The following is a 22513-nucleotide window of genomic DNA, read 5'->3' on the forward strand; positions in this document are numbered from 1 at the left end:
CACTGGATAGCATGCACTTGGCATATCTGGTCAGACATATCTGGTACTGTTCTCAGCGTATCCCCTTCTGTGCTCTTCAGTGAACCAGAGTGGATCACCCAGCTTGAAAGACATGGAGGAGTGAAGCATAGGTGAGGCCAAGAGGTTACAGATTGTGTTCCACAGTTCTGCTGTGATTGCCACAGTGTCTCATGGATGACCAGTTTTGAGCTGCTAAATCTGTTAATCTGTTCCACGTGGCACATTGATGATGCCACATGACATTGATGAATGTCCATCAATGTGATACTGGGATTTGGTGATCACAAGGAAAATGCAATGGTGACTGCAACTCATGCTGTCATTGCCAGACTAAATGTCTGTAACTGACCTGTCTTAGTATCAATCATAATACTTGCAAAGTTATGTCTAAAATTAGTACATCTAAGAAATTGTATTAGGCCACATTTTTCTGACGCTGCAGCTGTACAGGGTGCACTCACAGCGCATGCAGTTGCAGTGCCTGCATCCGGTGCAGACCTAACTAAGACAGAACACACAACATTATTCTTGCACCCCCTCCCATGCTGCTCTGTCTCCCCTCCTGTTCCCATCTCCGCTCCCTGCTCTTCCTCCAGCTGTGGAGATGCCGGCGTTGGACTGGGGTAAACACAGTAAGAAGCTTGTGTGGCTTTTGCTACCAAATAAACCTGTTGGACTTTAACCTGGTGTTGTTAAACTTCTTACTGTGTTTCCTCCAGCTCCCAGGGAGTTGTGAGCAGGTGGGGGGGAATGGGCACACAACAGTGACATCACCAGCTGAAGAAACAATGCATGCACTGATTAATGGAGTGAATGCCGAGTTCCTGTTTCTGTTTGATGGTTATAATTAGTGTGTTAAACAGGTATGGAATCCCTAGCGAATGATCTAACACTGCCATCTAGTGGATTTATTAAGACCATATTGTTGCCTTTTTGTCATGAGTTTTTTTTAAGTATGACATGGAAGTACACTTTATAAATCTATAGATTCTAGGCAAATAAACGAGATTTAGTCTGCTATTCTGAAACCAGAATAGTTAAACTTCTTGTATAAGGCATATGCATGGTAATTTTAAATTCTGAAAATAGATGGATTTGATCAGGTGGGAAGTTAAATTGTTAAGTTTTGAAATGTGATTACATCGAGTCTGCCTCCTTCCATTTTTAACGGAGGCAGGACAAGGGGCAGGAGATCAATCCACTCTCAGAAAGCTTGTTGGTCATTGAAATCTTATAAGGTAACTACATACCTTAATTTTAACAGGAAACCTGGTAAGTCAGAAGGGGTTGGTCCATCTGGTAAGTGCCATTCTAGAGCTGTTGTAGTCCAGGAGAAGCAGGAATATTTTCTCCAGGCTTCACAAGCAAATCTATAAACCCTGACCCTCACTCCCACCACCTCCAAAATCTCCCCCATCGCCAACCCTGACCCTCACACACGTCCCATTATCCATCGCGATTATCATGACCCTCCAAACCTAATTCCTGGAAATCTCTACAGCCAGCAGGTATAAAGCTTATCCCTTCAATTACTGCAGCCTTTTCTGGGGTATCCAAGTCTGTCAATCAGATCAGCTTTCGGCCTGAGAATCTGGTAGAATGGATGCTTCTTATTCATAAGTACTTATCTTAATTATTTTGGCAGGGAAGAATTATTTTCAGGTAGATATTATTCGACATTGTATACCATATATAAAAGATATTCATACATGAAGCCATACAAAAATTTTAACAGTACTGAGCAATTTTTCTCATAGAACAAGCACCAAAATATAATTTTGTTGTATTTCGTGTTGAATAATAAGTATTTTGTTGACCATTGAACATACGGTGATAGATTATCCATAACATATCCATTTTTTTAATGTAGTTATCCTGGACTTGTGGTGGTACCTCAGTCTGTATTGGACAACAGCTTACAGAAGGTTGCACGTTGTTATCGACACAACAGGCTGCCAGTTGTGTGTTGGAAACACTCTAAAACAAAGGCTGTTCTGCTGCGCTCTGGCGGATTCCATGGAAAGGGAGTTGTGGGGCTCTTTAAATCCCAAAATCCACACTCAGCTGGTGAGATATCTCTTTGATAAGCACATAAATGCATTATTAACTTTAAAACTTTAAAAGTAGCATTGTCAAAGCATTTGTTTAAAGTAAAATCTAATGATTCAAAGATAATCACATTATTTAGAAAATGCAACTTGCAACGTATTATCCTTATTGTTTATTTGTTAAATGTTAAGATATGAGAAGTTTCTTTTTCGGTATTATATAGAAGTCCAAATTATTTAATCGTAAATAAATGTATGTTTTTATTACAAATCATGTTCTCTTGCTTTTATCTTCATCAATGATTTCTGTACCGTCTGTATCATTTTAAGTGGCCAAGCACAGTTAAGCACGATTGCCAAATGTATTACTTCATCAATCAGCCAGCAGGAGTGGACATATCTGTGCTGTAGGACATCATGTTCTTCCTGGCATGATAGGGCACCTAACTTACATAACAAGTCAAAGTACATAAGCAGACAGTGGATTGAGGTTTTGATGGTTGTATTACTTAATCTGGTAGATAACATAGCATAAACATAGACTTAAATGCTATTGTACTAGACTGCTAAAGGTACATTCATTTTTCAACATTCTATTTAAGTACTTAAAATTACTTGTATTAGTGATCATTAATTTAGCCTTGTAATTTGATATCTATCATGCGACTAATATTGATCTGAATTTTCCTTTTGAGCCCAATTTCATTGTCAATGACAATGGATTTTCTGTCTAAGTGAAATAATAGATGTATATATTTTCATTAAATATTTACTGTTTCCTTTTCTAAATATGGCACCATCCCTATATCTAAGAAGAATTGGAAGATTGTGGCAAGATTGTCTGCAATTTCCATTTTTACTTCCTTCAGTGCCTCCTCTCTATTTTTATCCTATCCAATATCACAATTCCCTTCTCATTTACTATTCCATTGACAGAACTATTTTGAACCCTATGATATGACCAGCAAATTTCCCTTTCTCATTAGACTGGAACGACACTGATCAAGAAAGTCCTCTTATACACGTCAGTTCTTCTGCTCTTTGACCTTTAACGTTGTTCCTGTCACAGTATGTATTAGGATAATTGAATTCCCCCATTATTATTACTCTGCACTCTATACAAAAGTTTATTTATTAGTCACAAGTAGTCTTACATTAACACTGCAATGAAGTTACTGTGAAAATCCCCTAGTCGTCACATTCCGGCGCCTGTTCAGGTACGCTGAGGGAGAATTTAGCACGGCCAATGCACCTAACCAGCACATCTTTGGACTGCAATACCATCATTTATCCTTTGATAATTAATTCGGTTGATATTTTACATGTAACAAGATTTCATATTTTATTTTTTTCTATTAGCTCCTGTGTCTTCAGAATCATCAAGTAGCATTGAACAAGAAAAGTACCTACAAGCTTTGCTGAATGCAGTACCTAGCTTCTCCAAAATGAATGGAAGCAGCACACTTACTGGTCATCCCAACGTCACCTTTTCTCCAGGTGCAATTGCATGAAGATTGGTTGCAATACGTAGTGCTAGGGATTGAAGGGAGATATTTAACTTCAAGATGATTTTCATTGATTTTGAACACTGTATAGAATCATAGAATCCCTGCAGTGCAGAAGGAGGCCATTCGGCCCATCGAGTCTGCACCGACAACAATCCCACCCCAGGCCCTATCCCTACAACCCCACACATTTACCCCGCTAATCCCTCTAACCTACACCATGGGCAATTTAGCTTGGCCAATCAACCTATCGAGCACGTCTTTGGACTGTGGGAGGAAACCGGAGCACCCGGAGGAAACCCACGCAGACACAGGGAGAATGTACAAACTCCACACAGACAGTGACTGAAGCCGGGAATCAAACCCAGGTCTCTGGAGCTGTGAAGCAACAGTGCTAGCCACCGTGACGCCCCTGTATGATAGCTAATTTTTAGTATTACTGTAAATGATGTATACTATCAGTTTATAGCTCATTTATTAGTATCACAAGTGGACTTACATTAACACTGCAATGAAGTTACTGTGAAAATCCCCTAGTCTCCACACTCCTGCACCTGTTCGGGTACATCGAGGGAGAATTTAGCATGGCCAATGCACTGAAGCAGCACGTCTTTCAGACTGTGGGAGGAAACCGAAGCACCCGGAGAAAACCCACACAGATACAGTGAGAACGTGCAGACTCCACACGAACAGTGACCCAAGCCGGGAATCGAATCCAGGTCCCTGGCACTGTGAGGCAGTAGTGCTAACCACTGTGACAGTGTGTCGTGCTGAAGCTTTTTGTCTTGCACTCATCTTACATAACTATCTTGACGAGTGCAAAAACAAAACGTTTTGACAATATTTCTCGGTTTTCAGCAATCCTCAGGTTCTGTACTGTCCAACTACTATTGACCAGTTTTTATTCTATTTATTTGCAAAGAATGTGGGGAGGTTGCTTGCTCCAATGCCTTTGTAATTCTGCACAGTACCACAGCCTTCTACTTTGAGATGCAGTTTTCCCTCCAACATTCACATGTTGATGCCAACAGAGCTGACATGGAGGATAGGTGGAGTGCAGTGGGTTTGAGTTACATGACGCCACTCTGGATATCATGCAGTGTTGAAGAGATATTTCATTTAATGGAGAGAGTTACTCCATTTTTCTTTATCAAAATGCTTGCTGATAGTTATTTAAAAGCCAGTTTCCAAAAGCACAGCAATTCATTTTCCTTTGACTGTTTATCTGAAAATGTTAGTCGCACGACTCATTAGAACTGATTGTGAAACCTTGCTTTAAAACAAATGTACTGTTGTGTATGCATTTTTTTAAATGTTTAAATAAGCCCAAAATTATGAATACACAATTTAGTAAAAGGGTGAGGAGGATTTTTTCATAATCTGTCCAGTGGAAATTGGCAATCATAAAGGGTACATGGGGTATATGAAGCTTTGAATGCGAGACAGCTAGAGAAATAATGTTGAATTAATCAAAGTAGGCACTCAGTCTGTACTACTTATGCAACATAACCATACACTTCCAACATCAGCTCATTTTAGTACTTGCAATTCTTAAACTTTACTTGCACTTGTTTAGTCTTGTAAATCTGCTTATTTATAGGCTTGTCATTTTAAGTATTAAACAGTTTTGTTAAGGATAAAGATATTTTAAGAATTCAGTTTTCCCTTGCCACTGTTCTTATTTCCTTTGTTCCTTTTTCTGAAAATGTATGCTGAGGTATACATTGAGGTATGTCTCCATGGTGCCAAGCATCCTTTCATATTTTACCCAAAAGATGTTTGAGAATAAGTATCAAGTTAGGCATCAAAGGCTTTATCTTGTCTCACCTTATCTCCATCAAGTGGCGGCACGGTAGCACAGTGGTTAGCACTGTTGCCCCACAGTACCAGGGACCCGGGTTCAATTCCCGCCTTGGGTCACTGTCTGTGTGGAGTTTGCACATTCTCCCCGTGTCTGCGTGGGTTTCCTCCACGTGCTCCAGTTTCTTCCCACAATCCAAAGATGTGCGGGTTAGGTGGATTGGTCATGCTGAATTGCCCTTTAGTGTCAGGGGGACTAGTTAGGGTAAATATGTGGGGTTACAGGGAAAGGGCCTGGGTGGGATTGTGGTTGGTGCAGACTTGATGGGCAGAATGGCCTCCCTCTGCACTGTAGGATTCTATGATTCTATAAGTATGGAATGTTGGATATTGATCAGGGTTAGGAACTTTGACCAGTTTTCTCCTTCCTAGCCCTAGGATATCTGAAATGAATTCGAATGTTTCTAAATTTAGATCAACTAATTTTGCATGGACTGAGTAGCGAACCCCAGGCATTCCTGGTCTGTATGACTTAGCTGCTGAAAGTATAAACCTATCAAAGGAGCTTTTTAATTCCCTCTTTATAAAATTTATTTATGAGTGAATCAAACTCAAACTATAAACACTTTGTTCCAGATACAGCCATTGACAAACGGTCCTCTCGAACAACCAGTGTTGTAAAGCAGATGATCCCACCACATTTGGATGTGCACCTCCCAAATAGTTTTACACGTGGAGGTTAGTGTTGTTATATTCTAACCTTACTTCAAAGTTCAGATTCAAGAAGTTAAGGAATTCGTAAAAGTCCTTTCCTTGCACATATCACTGCCTTATTAAGTTGGAGACTTTGAAATATAATTTCAGAATATACAGGTACAACTCTCAACTGTTTTAACACAGATTATTTTCCCCATAGAGGTGAGCTCCTGATCTCAGCCCCTCTGTTATGGGAAAGTATAAGGGAGAGTAAATCAGTGCTTCTGTCGCAGCTAAATAGTCTACTTCTCCTGGCAGCTGAGAGCATTGTTCAAAGTAGGTCACCTGCAGGTGGAATGTATCTCAAGAACATTGGAGCAAGAAGAAAAGAATTGCCCCTATAAAGAATATTTACTAAAAAAAAATACAAAATCATTTGTTATTTCCTGCATATTATTTGTATTTTTATTTCTATATTTAAACAGGTTTATTTTTAGCTACATATTTATCAGTTTATTGAAGAAAACGGGTGCTTTCTGAGCTCAGTTTTCAGTCTTCATACACATATGTGCATAAGCAATTAAGAAAACAATTCAACATACAGGGTCTCAAACACATGTCCCTTCACTCTGTGCCATTGGATAGTGGTGTCTGTGTTCAGGAGACCACTCTGCCATCCCGAGGGTAAGCTGCTTGGAAAAGTGAAATCAATTATTGAAGTTTATATAGATGTCAGTGAGAGAAAATTAAGGAGCATATAGGTAAATGCCCTAAGGAGCTTCACAGGAGCATTTTCAAACTTAAATAACTGGAATGTGTGCCTTTAGTTTTACCGTTCTACGTGTCAACATGTGAATATTAGAAGAACATTTTGTTCAGAAAGAGGAGAACAGTATAATTTTGACAATTACATTTTAAGGTATAAAATTAGGATCTTGAAGTTTTGAACTTGCGTTTTTTACTATCTCGGTATGCCTGTATAACTAAGATGCTGCCAAGGTTTGGAAGCACAGCCAGAAAAATGTCAAAGTTTGATCTGGCCTCTCTGATAAACTAACCAGTTGTAACATGAATGTTCTGATTCTTAAATTGATAGAAAATAACCTTTGTACATAGTTTTTAACCAGTTGAAGACAGCTCTTCGAGATGTTGGTCGCACTGGCAGTTGGAAGTCATGACCTTAAATGCACAAAAATAGACCATATTTATTTTGGAAAAACAAAATGATTCTTAAAAATTGTTAACTTGAAGTTGAAGTAGTAACATAAAAAAATAAGATAAAGAATAAAAAATAAGATTTAAAAAGTAGGCAAGACAGACAGGCAGACAATCCTGGGCCAGAATTTTGACAGCACTATTGTTCCATCTGAATTAAGGCAATGTGGGACTTCCACCTTGACTAATACCATCATAAATTGTTGGAAAATACCCAGAGGAGAGGCAGAGATCCAATGCTACAGCAGAATTTAAAACCAAAGAGACAATGGAAACATTAATTGCTGGAACAGTAGCTTTGTTTTCACGTTACTGGACAAATAACCCAGAGGCATGGACTAATGATCCAAAGACAAAAGTTCAAATCCCACCACAGCAGCTGGGGAATTTAAATTCCACTAATAAATTTGGAATAAAACGTTAATGCTGCCAATGCAACATCCATATTGTAAAAACCCACCCTAGTTCATTAATGTCCTCAAGGGAAGGAAATCTCCTTCTATGTGATAGTAATGTGGCAGTCTCTTAACCGCCCTCTAGAACCATAGAAATGTTTTAGCAAACCTTTCAGTTGTACTAAACTGCTATAACAAAGTATAATAAGAATAAAACAGGACAAACAATCTTGCATCAACCTCTGCACTGAAAGGCACACCTAGTCAAACCTAACTGCAAAGTCTCCTAATTCATATCTATGGACTTTTCGGGACTTGGGAGGGGTGCTAGAACAAAGAACAAGGAAAATTACAGCACAGAAACAGACCCTTCGGCCCTCCAAGCCTGCACCGACCATGCTGGCCGACTGAACTAAAAACCCCTACCCTTCTGGGGACCATATCCCTCCATTCTCATCCTATTCATGTATTTGTCAAGACGCCCCTTAAAAGTCACTATCGTATCTGCTTCCACTACCTCCCTCGGCAGCGAGTTCCAGGCACCCACCACCCTCTGTGTAAAACGTTTGCCTTGTACATCTCCTTTAAACCTTGCCCCCTCCTTAAACCTATGCCCCCTAGTAATTGACTCTTCCATCCTGGAAAAAGCTTCTGACTATCCACTCTGTCCATGCCCCTCATAATCTTGTAGACTTCTATCAGGTCACCCCTCAACCTCTGTCATTCCAGTGAGAACAAACCAAGTTTCTCCAACCTCTCCTCATAGCTAATGCCCTCCATACCAGGCAACATCCTAGTAAATCTTTTCTGTACTCTCTCCAAAGCCTCCACATTCTTCTGGTAGTGTGGCAACCAGAATTGAACACTATATTCCAAGTGTGACCTAACTAAGGTTCTATAAAGCTGCAACATGACTTCCCAATTTTTAAACTCAATGCCCTGGCCGATGAAGGCAAGCATGCTGTGTGCCTTCTTGATAACCTTCTCCACCTGCATTGCCACTTTCAGTGACCTGTGTACATATACACCCAGATCCCTCTGCCTATCAATACTCTTAAGGGTTCTGCCATTTACTGTATATTTCCTATCTGTATTAGACCTTCCAAAATGCATTACCTCACATTTGTCCGGATTAAACTCCATCTGCCATCTCTCTGCCCAAGTCTCCAACCGATCTATATCCGCCTGTATCCTCTGATGGCCCTCATCGCTATCCACAAATACACCAACGTTTGTATCATCCACAAACTTACTGATCAAACCAGTTACATTTTCCTCCAAATCATTTATACATATTACAAACAGCAAATGTCCCAGCACTGATCCCTGAAGAACACCATTTGTCTCAGCCCTCCATTCAGAAACGCACCCTTCCACTGCTACCCTCTGTCTTCTATGACCGAGCCAGTTCTGTATCCACCTTGCCAGCTCACCTCTGATTCCATACAACCTCACCTTCTGTACCAGTCTGCCATGAGGGACCTTGTCAGAGGCCTTGCTGAAGTCCATGTAGACAACATCCACTGCCCAACCCTCATCAATCATCTTTATCACTTCCTCAAAAAACTCAATCAGGTTAGTGAGACATGACCTCCCCTTCACAAAACCATGTTGCCTCTTGCAAATACGTCCATTTATTTCCAAGTGGGAGTAAATCCTGTCTCGAAGAATCCTCTCCAATAATTTCCCTACCACTGGCGTAAGACTCACTGGCCTGTAATTATCTGGATTATTCTTGCTACCCTTCTTAAACAAAGGACCAACATTGGCTATGCTCCAATCCTCTGGGACCTCCTCTGTAGCCAGTGAGGATACAAAGATTTCTCTCAAGGCCCCAGCAATTTCCTCCCTTGCCTCTCAGTATTCTAGGGTATATCTCATTAGGCCCTGGGGACTTGTCTACCTTAATGTTTCTCAAGAACCCCAATACCACCTCCTTTTTGATCTCAACATGACTCAAACTATCTACACACCCTTCCCAGACTCATCATCCACCAAGTCCTTCTCTTTGGTGAATACTGACGCAAAGTACTAATTTAATATCTCGCCCATTTCCTCTGGCTCCACGCATAGATTCCCTCCCCTGTCCTTGAGTGGGCCATCCCTCTCCCTGACTACCCTCTTGCTCTTTATATATGTATAAAGAGCCTTGGGATTTTACTTAATCCTGCTGGCCAATGACTTTTTGTGACCTCTTTTAGCCCTCCTTAATCCTTGCTTAAGTTTATTTCTACTTTCCTTGTATTCCACACTTGCTTCGTGTGTTCGCAGCCTCCTAGCCTTGACAGTTGCTTCCTTTTTCTCTTTGACTAGGCTCACGATATCTCTCATTATCCAAGGTTCCCAAAACTTGCCATACTTATCCTTCATCTTTACAGGAATGTGCCGGTCCTGAATCCCTATCAACTTACACTTGAAGCCTCCCACATGTCAGATGTTGATTTGCCCTCAAACATCTGCCCCCAATTTACATTCTTCAGTTCCTGCCTAACATTGTTGTAATTAGCATCTTAATTTGAGGACTACACGTATCTTTATCCATCAGTACCTTAAAGCTTACTGAATTGTGGTCACTGTTCCCGAACTGCTCCCCTACTGAAACATCGACCATCTGGCCTGGTTCATTTATAAATAAGTTATAAATAACAAGTAATAACATAACAAAGTCATTGTCACAGAACAATACCTTTCCGTTCATATCATAAGCTCTTCCATTATTTCCCTGGCTATGCCCTGTCCCACTGGCTGGACAAATCTACCACATTCAAGAGGGAGTGAACTGAGAGTCCTTAACACTGATGCCCGACCTATAAGGTTCATGACAACAGATCAAGCATGGGCAAGGAAACCTGTTGATTATGCTGCTTCAGCTAATAAATCAGTACCCCACCGTATTGAACTGCGCTTGAACATCCTTGAGGATGGATAGGGGCACAGAATATATTCTGGATGGGGGACTTTAATGTCCATGACCCAGAGTGCCTCAGTGGCACCACTACTGATTGAGCTTGTTCGAGTCCATGAAGGACTAAGCTGCCAGATTGCAGTGGTGATGGGAGAACCAACATGAAGAAAATGCCTATTTGAGCTTATTTATCCTTAATCGACCTGTTGTACATCCATCTATCCATGACTTTGTTGGTTGAAGTGACCACCACAGAGTCATTATGGAGATATAGTCAGATCTTCACCGTTAGGACACCCTCTCTGGTGTTGTTTCCATTTATTCATTCATGGGATGTGAACACCACTTGAAAGGCCATTAATTGTTACCATCTTTAATTGCCCTTGAGGAAATGTGGCTCTGGCATTATGCTAAACAATATAAATTCAGAACAGATCTAGCAATTCAAAACTAGGCATCCTTGGGTTTCTGTGGACCATCAGACAGCAGAATTGTGTTCCACCACAATCTGTAATCTCGTGGCCTGACACATCCCTAACTCTACTACGTTACAGACAAGAGGAGGTTTAATTTAAATAGCCCTGATATTTCCACTCACCGCCTATCTGCAAACAGAAAGGTGTTCTGATTTTGATTTCCTTCTTTATAAGCGGTAATGTATTTCCCAGTGCCTCGGTAATACTGTAACCCCACAGCAAACTCAAGATAGGGTAAACTTAAAGGGTTAGTTTATTTGCACACACTTGAAAATGCAAGACTAGGATTACAATGTAGCCTCCTTTTCACTCATACAGTAACAGAGGAGGATAAAGAAAGAGAGTCACAGGGCAAAGACCACAGCATAATGAATTATAGTTTCATTTGACTTCAGAATCTAAGTCCAATGGCATATTCCTTCACAGAGGTCAGCAAATTGAAAGCTGATGTTGGATAATTCCCTAGTAGAGATGACTTTCATGATGAGATAGGCATGCGATGGTGTATTAGTCTTGTAGGCACTGGTACAGAATTCAAGTAGAAACAGTGTAGATGGGGCCAGGCTTTCAAACCAGGACAGAGCCCTTCTTGGTGTTGATGCTTGGTTGATGGCGCATCGCAGACTGATTTGCAGAACAGCAAAGCAGTATAATTGTTTCTCCCTGCTAAGGTGAGTTGGGGTAGGTTCGTGACACATGACTCCCACCTTTCTCGTTTGGCTTTGACAAAGGGTGTATATTTCTTTGTCCGTGTTTGTGGGATTATTAATGTTTCAACAATTGAGAATTTGAAAGGAAGTTGCAGGGTCCTTTGTCCGAGCAGACTAGAAAACTCTGGTGGTCGGGCCTGGCTTATGAAATGCTTTTGTATAATTCCCTTTTGAACTTGACTCTCTGCAGCCCACATGGTCTTTAGAGCCTCTTCAGAGATAATGAAGTGTCAGCTTCTCTGATACAGCGTTGTATTGCAGATGTACCCAAAGATCTGGCGGGGAACTTGCTTCAGAAGTTCCCAGCTAAGGTTTGCATGGCAATTGCCCTGCAGTGGGAACCAAAAATGTCATTTAAATCTCAAACTTCGGATGGTTCCAATTCGGTTACATCAATAGCTAACCAAAAAATATTAAAAGGAGTACAACCACTTCTAACTTCTGAGTAACTATCTCCACCGCCCCGGCCTCTACTCCATCCATCTGAAGTTTTTTGGATAATGTATTGCATACAGAGTGGCAATCCGTTGCTGAGGAAGTTCAGGCCATAGTGTGAAGTCTTAACCCTGTTTCAATCACTGCCCTCTAGCCAGGAGGCCAATTTTAGTCCAGAATGTGCTAGTAGCAGTACCAAGAAAACCTAAAGATGAGGTGCTAATCTGATGAAGTTACAATGCAGGATTATGTGCATGCTAAACATGAGAAGCAGCATACTATGGACATATCTATGCAACTCCACTTTTGTTGATCAAACTAAAAATCAATAGTCATGCAAAATCCAGTCTTGAACGGTGGTGGATAATTAAATGACTATTGGGAAGAGAACGTTTGATGAAAACCACCAGTCTCAATAATGGTGAAGCCAAGCACATAAATGCAAGAGACAAGGCTGAAGCACTGCAACCATTTTAGCCAGAAGTATCCAGTGGATGATCCAAATTGGTCATCTGAGGTTCCCACACCACCAGCACTGCCAGTCTTCAGCCAATTCAGTTAGCTTCATGTGACATTAAGAAATAGGGCACACTGGATACAACAGTGGACCCTGACAACACTCTGGCTATATTGCTGAGCTGCTTCAGAACTAGCCATGCCTATAACCAAGTTGTTCAGCACAGCTACAACACTGGCACCTACCAGACAAAGTGGTAAATTATCAGTTATGTCCTGCTACAGAAGTCCCTCAGGTTGCATCCGAGGCCCAGCTATTTTCAGCAATCCCTTCATCAAGCAGTTTGTGCCCAATGCAACAAAGCCTGGACAAATATCGTTCACACTGCACAAATTGCACCTAATCAGCACATCTTTGGACTCTGGGAGGAAACCGGACCACCCAGAGGAAACCCATGCAGACACAGGGAGAACATGCAGACTCCACGTTTTAAAAAGATAGATCCTGATTTAAGCATCTCACTCACATGGAGACATCTTAGAGGACCTCTGATAGATGGAAGGGACCCAGCAAAGGCCAGTGACAATGCTCAGAATGATTCAACCCTGTCCTGCACTGCTTGGAACACCATCTGCACCAAGCTTCCTGACAGAGTGGCTTCCAGGCAATCCTTTGTGAACCCTCTACCAGATCTTCAGGCCTTGGAGTCTGTTAGAATGGTATGATGGTAACTAGCTTCTGAGAGCTTTGGAGGAATATCTCTCAGGATCTGCAGATATAACCAAGGCAATCAGACCAGCCTGCTTGCTGATCAGTGGGCACTTGGGCCCAAGAATAAGTGCAAGTTGATTGGCTCAAATACATCTTCACAGTATCACCTTATTTCCAGTTGACAGTTTGTGTAGCCAATCATCCCTGTCCCTCAGACATCTGCTTAAGCACATGGCAGGATATCAGGCCAGGCTGCCATACAACTGCAGTAATATAGCCTATTGAGAAGTCCTCCCCATGCTAGAAACCCTGAGACTGGGACCATCTTAGGAGCTCATGATATCATTGTGATGCCCAACAGCACTGACATCACTCACCCTCAAGTATCAGTTCATTGGTAGAGCATAGAAAAAACCCCAGCATAAACACACTGGTAACAAAAAGCATTTACTCTAAATATAAAATGGTAAACCACTTTGTCGTATAAACCCAGTCTACCGAAGCATGTCTTTTTAAAAAGATGTTAGGAACATTATGCAATGGGGGACAGAGTTCTTTCCATGTCTCATTACCAAACTATTGTCTCCTTATATGCAGACTTCTTCTAAGACATGTAGTAAATGGCATGCTCTGGTTGAAGGGTATCTGTAGTTTAGCATTTTCTTTGATGCATTTTTATCATACTGATTCTTGTACTCCTATTCTAAATTTATTATAAGAACATAAGGATATTCAATGTGAACCTGAGGTTAAAGGCTCCTTGATAGAGGGGTTGGAAGCACTTCTTAAAACTGCTGGAAGGTAACTTGTAGAATCATTATCTACACTACTGAGGAACTTTTTAAAAATCTTTGAATCAAAGCTGATCTGTCACAAAGTATTTACAGCACAGGAAAGGGCCATTTGGCTCAATGGGTCCATGCTGGTATTTTTGCTCCACACGAGTCTCCTCCCATTCCTATTCGACACATCCTTCTTTTCCATTCTACTTATATGTTTATCGAGCTTTCCTTTAAATGTATCTACATTATTTGCTTCAACTATTCTCTGCGGTAGCAAGTTGCACATTCTCACCACACTCTGGTCAAAGGATGTTTGTGAATATTCAAAGCAAGTAAACTCAACCATTTCACAATTTGATAAATCATGCCTGTCCCTTTTTATAGGATTAAATCAGGGGCAATCTTGGCATAAACAGCAGAATTTTTGGAACAGAGCTTTTTCTTGTGTTATTCTGTAGTTTGCACAAATGGAACACATTTTTTACCAAGAGACAATTGTCCCAGAATTTAGAATATATTTTGGAATGAATGTAACTCTGAGTTATTTAACTTGTCAGAGTTATATAACTTGTGCCCCAAATGTTGATACCCTACTCAAAATTACCTCACCAACAATGTCCTGTAAATTCAGGGCCAATATTTTCCAAACTATTTTCATTTAAAATCTAGTCCAAATATATGTACTACTTTATCAGCATAGGTTATTTTGGTATCTATGAAGCATTACTGATATAAAAGATCTTTCAGCATGGGCTGAGGGGCTGTAAAAATCATCAAGCCTGAGATCGTAGAATTACTTTATCAGTCAGAATTGGGATTATTAATATCATCCCATTTTGTTCATTTTTCTTTGATATTTGGGTTCCTACAATTGTACATTGTAAAATTTGTTGATATTAAATATATAATTGTAAATTTTCACAATTTACTTTCTAAAATTGTCAGTATAAATTTGTTTGTTTTGCAAAAATGCTTTTGATGGTTTATTTCTGGATTGCTTGCTTAATATTGTGTTTAGAGCTGCATCAACCAATTGTTTAGTTATTCATAGTTATTAATTACAAATGTAATAAATTGGCCTTATGGCAAATGTAACTTATTAAAGTTTTTAAATAGAAATTGATTATGAATGTAAAATTCCTACCAATATCCTGCCATGACTCCAGAAATATGACAAAAACTGGTTGCACTAGCTCCTAGAAATTCTTGACCTGCCCTAAGCACTGAAACTTCGGTCCACCTTTCATTAGGCAAATGATGGCTGGGAAGAACCAAGTTATGGAAAATCCATAAGTCTAAAATTCCTAGGCTCCAATGTGACCTGACATTGTAGTTTTCACCAAATGAATGGGGATTTACCAACCTTTATAAGGGTGTAAGTGGGTTGTACCAGTAGAATCCAGGGCATGCATGCAGGTTGTTTTTCCCACCCAAAGATTTCTACATATTTTTTAAAAGTACACCAACTCACCCTCTGATTGCATCATTAGAAGGATTTGAGAGATGGTGGACTAGATAACATTCTCCCTACTCTGGCAGGTGGGCACCATAGTTTCTGGCAGGCATAGGCTGCAGTAAATTTCAGGTCTTTAATCTATTGCCACATCCCTACTTTGTATATGATAATTGCTTGTAATTTTGGGGTCAATTTGATTTTCATGCTAAGATTTCTGAAAATTCTTTCTCTGTCATTGTTATGATCCACCAGTACTTGGGTACAGAGACAAGCTGTTCACTCATTCTCAACAAAAGAGTACCGCTAAGGGAAGAGTCTTCAACCAAGGTACTGTGTTAAATTATATTCTGTCCTGATCCCACTTGTGTTCTTCACTGTCTTGTTCAAAGATGGACTGATTTAATCTTTGGGCTACCTCTAATTTATCTTTATTCTATTGTACTTTACTGGAAGTGCAATCTCTAGCAATCTAAAGGTTAATTCTTTAGTGTCCCTTGTGAATTCATATCATACTTTTCTACCACTGACAACATCTCCTCATTACCAGAATGGAAAGCCTGTCATTTGTCATAGTACAAGTCATGTGTCTTAGATTATGGTTAAGCCACATAAATATAAACAATGATTTCCCAGCCAGAAATTCTTTTAGCAAATAAATATTACTAAACCACATCTGACACACATTGCATGCATTAAATAATTTCAAATTCTTTCTCTGCAGCATCTTGACATTTTTTGATTTGTGTAAAATATAGCTTTTTGCTGTTTTGTTCATGTATTGATGAAATATAGAAATAACGAAACTGTTCTTTAACATAAATTATCCAATGCCATATTATAAATGCAATTGTCAGCAGATATATTGTTCACAGTGGGTCAGGTGACATGGGCCAAAATTTCGACCTTACCTGCTGGCAGGTTTTTAGGCTGAGAGGAATGTGAAATTGAAGAAATGGAACTCCTTCTGGATTCTCGCCTGCCCTGACTACACAACACCTTTGCACTCGGAGGGCGGGGGGGGGGAACGTAAAGATTTTGGGTGGGAAGTCTGCCCTTGCCCTTGTTGAGGCAACTAAGTCACTTAAGGGCCATTTCCCACCAAGACTCAAATTTTTAGGCTGGTGAATTTATTGGCCTTAAGAGGGCAGTCTGAAAATCAATGGATTTGGATCTAGGAAGGGAGGAGGCATCTCCATCAAAGCTCCTTCTTAGGTTGGGCGTCCCCCTTTAAGGCCCGGTGGCTGCCTGACCTCATGCCCTTCCCCAACTCTGGCCTCTCCCCCGAGGCCCTGATTGCTGCCTCCATGTCCCCCCAGGCAAAGAACAAAACAAAGAACAATACAGCACAGGAACAGGCCCCTCGGCCCTCCAAGCCCGCGCCGCTCCCTGGTCCAAACTAGACCATTCTTTTGTATCCCTCCATTCCCACTCCGTTCATATGGCTGTCTAGATAAGTCTTAAACGTTCCCAGTGTGTCCGCCTCCACCACCTTGCCTGGCAGCGCATTCCAGGCCCCCACCACCCTCTGTGTAAAATATGTCCGTCTGATATCTGTGTTAAACCTCCCCCCCTTCACCTTGAACCTATGACCCCTCGTGAACGTCACCACCAACCTGGGGAAAAGCTTCCCACCGTTCACCCTATCTATGCCTTTCATAATTTTATACACCTCTATTAAGTCTCCCCTCATCCTCCGTCTTTCCAGGAAGAACAACCCCAGTTTACCCAATCTCTCCTCATAACTAAGCCCCTCCATACCAGGTAACATCCTGGTAAACCTCCTCTGTACTCTCTCCAAAGCCTCCACGTCCTTCTGGTAGTGTGGCGACCAGAACTGGACGCAGTATTCCAAATGCGGCCGAACCAACGTTCTATACATCTGCAAAATCAGACCCCAACTTTTATACTCTATGCCCCGTCCTATAAAGGCAAGCATGCCATATGCCTTCTTCACCGTCTTCTCCACCTGTGACGTCACTTTCCAGGATCTGTGGACTTGCACACCCAGGTCCCTCTGCGTATCTACACCCTTTATGGTTCTGCCATTTATCGTATAGCTCCTCCCTACATTATTTCTACCAAAATGCATCACTTCGCATTTATCAGGATTGAACTCCATCTGCCATTTCTTTGCCCAAATTTCCAGCCTATCTATATCCTTCTGTAGCTTCTGACAATGCTCCTCACTATCTGCAAGTCCTGCCAATTTTGTGTCATCCGCAAACTTTTTAAATAGAAATCGCTACCCTCCCCACTCTGAGACCCCTTGAATGTAGTTTGGCTTCCGGTGGCTGGACTTGGTCTCAGGCATCCTTACGCAATTCCTCTTTGGTTCACTGACGTTCTTGTCACTTCAGAGATTGGAGAGCTACTAGCCAGTCAGATTGACCAGCAGCTCTCTGAGACAGGATTCCCTCTCAAGTGAAGGACACAAGTCCCACCTACAGTCGCTTAAAGCTCATTTGAACATTAATTGGGTGCAGAACACTTGGAGTCAGCGGGGATGTGCTCCCCACCGACTGATCAGATGGTGGGAAGCAAGAACGTGCCATATGAAAAATTCAGGCCTTGGTGTCTTAAATTCATTGCTTTTTTAAGTGTAATTGCTCCTGTTGTTTCAAGTGAGACTAAAGATATTCTGTGTCCTATCTCCTTTTGATCAGCGAGTTTCTCTGTGTCAGGCTTTCCATTTTTTTAAACCAAAATTGAATATAAGCCAGTCCACTACAAGAAATGTACATCGATAAATCTGTCCTCAATTGTGTGACATCACATATATAAAATGTTTTAATCATATTAGTGCACAGTTTTAATATATTTAATATATTCGGGACCAAATAACTCCCCTAGCCAGAGGCTGGGCACCTCTGCAATGGTGCTGCTACAACCTGGAAACCCACCACCACCAATTGTTGTATTACCAGGCAACCTCCCCAGTGCCACTAAGCTTGAGGTATTCATTCTCATCTTTGCCCACGCCACCCGTAGTGAAGAGAACCACAAAGAGTCGTCCCCGCACCTTTGCTCCCGAACCCCTGCATCTCTCACCCCATGATTCCCACCCCACAAAACCCCCATTCCACCAGAATACTGACCTGTCACTCACGACGCTACATGATCCTGAGATTCCAGTCAGCATTATTCCTGCAGCAGCCACCATCTCACCTGTGCTGCTGTTGAGCACAATTGTTGCCAGTCTCTGATTGGCCAACAGCTCTAGTTAGGGTTACCAATCCGCCCAGCTTGGCCAGGATATTCTCAGAATTGACCCTCAAACTCCGGATGGCTATTGAAAGCATTGGGAATACAGGTACAGAATTCCCTAAAAGTGACGACACAGGTGGATAGGGTCGTAAAGAGTGCCTTTGGTACATTGGCCTTTATAAATCGGAGTATCGAGTATAAAAGTTGGAATGTTATGGTAAGGTTATATAAGGCATTGGTGAGGCCGAATTTGGAGTATTGTGTACAGTTTTGGTCACCTAGTTACAGGAAGGATGTAAATAAGGTTGAAAGAGTGCAGAGAAGGTTCACAAGGATGTTGCCGGGACTTGAGAAGCTGAGTTACAGAGAGAGATTGAATAGGTTGGGACTTTATTCCCTGGAGCGTAGAAGATTGAGGGGAGATTTGATAGGGGTGTATAAGATTTTGATGGGTATAGATAGAGTGAATGCAAGCAGGCTTTTTCCACTGAGGCTAGGGGAGAAAAAAACCAGAGGGCATGGGTTAAGGGTGAAAGGAGAAAAGTTTAAAGGGAATATTAGGGGGGGCTTCTTCACGCATAGAGTGGTGGGAGTGTGGAATGAGCTGCCGGATAAAGTGGTAAACACTTTTAACATTTAAGAAAAACTTGGACGGGTTCATGGATGAGAGGGGTGTGGAGGGATATGGTCCAAGTGCAGGTCAGTGAGACTAGGCAAAAAATGGTTCGGCACAGACAAGAAGGGCCAAAAGGCCTGTTTCTGAGCTGTAATTTTCTATGGTTTCTATTCCAGGAGATTTGAAGATATAAGGATTGCCCATAAATCGATTGATTCCCATCGTAGCAGCTATAGAGTTCATTTCACTGAACAGCATTTCACAGGCAGGCTAAGCAGTGCTCCTGCACAGGTGCAGTTAGTGTGATGACACAGCACATTATGTTGGAGCTGCACAAATGTACTCAGTTCATTGATGTCGTTGCTTGTTGCCCTGCCTTTTTTTTTCCACCGGCGTGGAGGTGAGTACAATGTGAGCTGACAGGGAAATCAACATTTCTGCAGGAAGCTGGCTTGAGGCTCTAGGTCATTGTCCTGAGGATGGAGTAAATGTAACCATCAGGAGGAAGCAAGCCAGCACTGCTGCAGGGTGAGGTGACAAGAGGAAAGATTGGGGTCTGGGCCGAAGGGGTTGAGGATTCAGCAGCGACTACATCAAAGGGTACATGATCACTGTTCCAGGAAGCATCCAGACACAGTAATACCAATTCTAAACAAGATATGTGTCAAAGAAAGCCATGCCCTCCCAGTGGTGTCCAGGGCTTTGGAATTTGTCCCTGCCACCAACCCACTCCCAATGGGTTCACCCCCTCGTGCCATGCCACCAGGATTCTGTTGACATCACCTGGAATATGCCCTGTTGGAGTCAGCAACCCTAGCTCTTCGTAGGCGAGATTTCCACCCTAGGATCTTGATTCCAGGGGAAGGCTAGCGACTGACTTGTAGTTTGGCGGGCCTTCCCAAAAAGAGGCAGCATGTACCTCTCACCAGGTCTCCAGCCGGTAAGCAAGAGTCCCAATGCCTCAACAAAATTCCACCCACATCTTCACCTTCACCGCAACCCCCCCCCCCCCGGATCCTTATACTCCAGGGATGTTACCCATGTATCTAGGCATGTTGCTGGCATATGAAGGGGTCCAACAGGATGTGCTCTTTAGTTTATTGCAGCCATTAACTTTACCACATGATCCTTCTTGTCTTTGGCAGTTGCTGTAATAGCCTTCCGTAAAGGTTGACTTAGACTTTAACATCTCAAAATATTGTGAAGCAGTAAAAGAAAAAATTAAAGCATTAACAAAACATATTATTTTTCCATTAGCCATTTGCCTTAGTCAGCATCTCAAACAATATAAAAATAATTTCTGACTGCTGAACCAAACTGTGATGCAGTCAATATACTTGGTGGCAATTACTGTGTTCCAAGTATAGAATCTGTCACTCAAGTACTAGCTTAGTGGTTCTGCCGCTGAACTAATAATCTCGAGGCTTGAGCTAACTCAGGGAATGTGATTTCAAATCTGTTTTTTTACTTAAATCTATAAACAAAAAACTGGTATCAATAAAAGTGACTATAAAGTTGACAGATTGTCATTAAAACCTCAACTAGCTTTCATGTCCTTTAGAGAAAGTAACCCGATTGCCTTACCTAATCTGGCCTACTTGTGACTCCAGTTCCATGCTATTATAGTTCATTCTCATTTGCCATTTGAGATGGACTAACAAAGCACTCCGTTGTATCAAACTGCTGCTGCAGCAGTTCTACAAGAAGTGTCAACAACCTCAAGACAAGTAGGTATAGGAAATAACTGCCCGTGATACCTGCATTCCAAGAATTAGTTTCTTCAGATCATAATATGATTCAGCTTTTGTGTTTTTTGAATGTCTTCATTATCATTTTCACTAAGATTTAGCCTCTCTGAAGAGCAAAGGGTGGGACTTGATATTCTTCCTAGGTTTACCAATGTCAGCTGAACAGAGTTGAAAATTACATCTCTGCATGCAGTTCCATGGATGTTGCAGTTGAAGTGTGTGCACTGGAGAAATCCCACTATGCATAATATGATTCACTGTAACAGTTAGAAATGTGTCTTTCTGAAGGTTATAACAGTAACTTATTTTTACTTAAATGATTTCAGAATAAGGTGAACCATATACTATCCTCAGACAGGGCATCATAGATTACTCCTGAACCTGCACCTCTAACATCCCAAATAGTGCCCTTAATTGCTCAATATTTAGGTAACGCCACATAAATTTATTTTGTTTCGGTCTAATTATAAAAAGACCACAAGGTAGGTCAGTATACTTAAACAAGGAACAGTTTATTTTATATCTTTACAATTGCGGTAAATCCTCGACTGACTCCCCCAAGCTCCATCCTGGGTCACCTGACCTACTCTCTTAAAGGGGCAGTACACACTCCCAAACTACGTATATAACAAAATTGTATTGACAACAATTGTCACTTTGTTCCTGTTATTTTGCTATAGTATGTGCTTACACATGATCAATAGGCAGAAAAGTAAATGCTCTGATTTAGCTGCATACTATTGGAACAATTCATAGTGAGCAGATGAACCATATTAAGAAGGACAGTAAATAGACTTAAACATTTATTATTCACTTCAAAATATCTAACACTATAAACCTGAACTGGTTAGGCCCCATTTGGAGTACTGTGAGCAATTTTGGGCCCCACACCTCAGGAAGGACATACTGGCACTGGAGCGGGTCCAGCGGAGATTCACACGGATGATCCCAGGAATGGTAGGCCTGACATACGATGAACGTCTGAGGATCGTGGGATTATATTCATTGGAGTTTAGGAGGTTGAGGGGAGATCTGATAGAAACTTACAAGATAATGAACGGCTTAGATAGGATGGACGTAGGGAAGTTGTTTCCATTAACAGGGGAGACTAGGACGCGGGGGCACAGCCTTAGAATAAAAGGGAGTCACTTTAGAACAGAGATGAGGAGAAATTTCTTCAGCCAGAGAGTGGTGGGTCTGTGGAATTCATTGCCACAGAGGGCTGTGGAGGCCGAGACGTTGAGCGTCTTCAAGACAGAAATTGATAAATTCTTGATTTCTCGAGGAATTAAGGGCTATGGGGAGAGAGCGGGTAAATGGAGTTGAAATCAAC

At 41.4% G+C, this 22513-nt stretch overlaps 1 protein-coding gene across 2 annotated transcripts in view; it reads left to right on the forward strand.

The window, feature by feature from the left end:
* sbf2 (SET binding factor 2) overlaps positions 1–22513 on the forward strand; it is a 555079-nt gene that overhangs the window by 502141 nt on the left and 30425 nt on the right. The window contains exons 27-30 of one of the 2 annotated variants that reach the window (XM_078220692.1): positions 1892–2088; positions 3429–3566; positions 6011–6112; positions 15865–15939. In XM_078220692.1, coding sequence (XP_078076818.1) covers positions 1892–2088; positions 3429–3566; positions 6011–6112; positions 15865–15939 — 512 coding nt within the window. The remainder of the gene's footprint in view (positions 1–1891; positions 2089–3428; positions 3567–6010; positions 6113–15864; positions 15940–22513) is intronic. The other variant, XM_078220693.1, reaches the window with a different exon arrangement.

This window comes from Mustelus asterias, chromosome 9, assembly GCF_964213995.1.
Source record: "Mustelus asterias chromosome 9, sMusAst1.hap1.1, whole genome shotgun sequence".
In the NCBI taxonomy this organism is placed as follows: domain Eukaryota; kingdom Metazoa; phylum Chordata; class Chondrichthyes; order Carcharhiniformes; family Triakidae; genus Mustelus; species Mustelus asterias.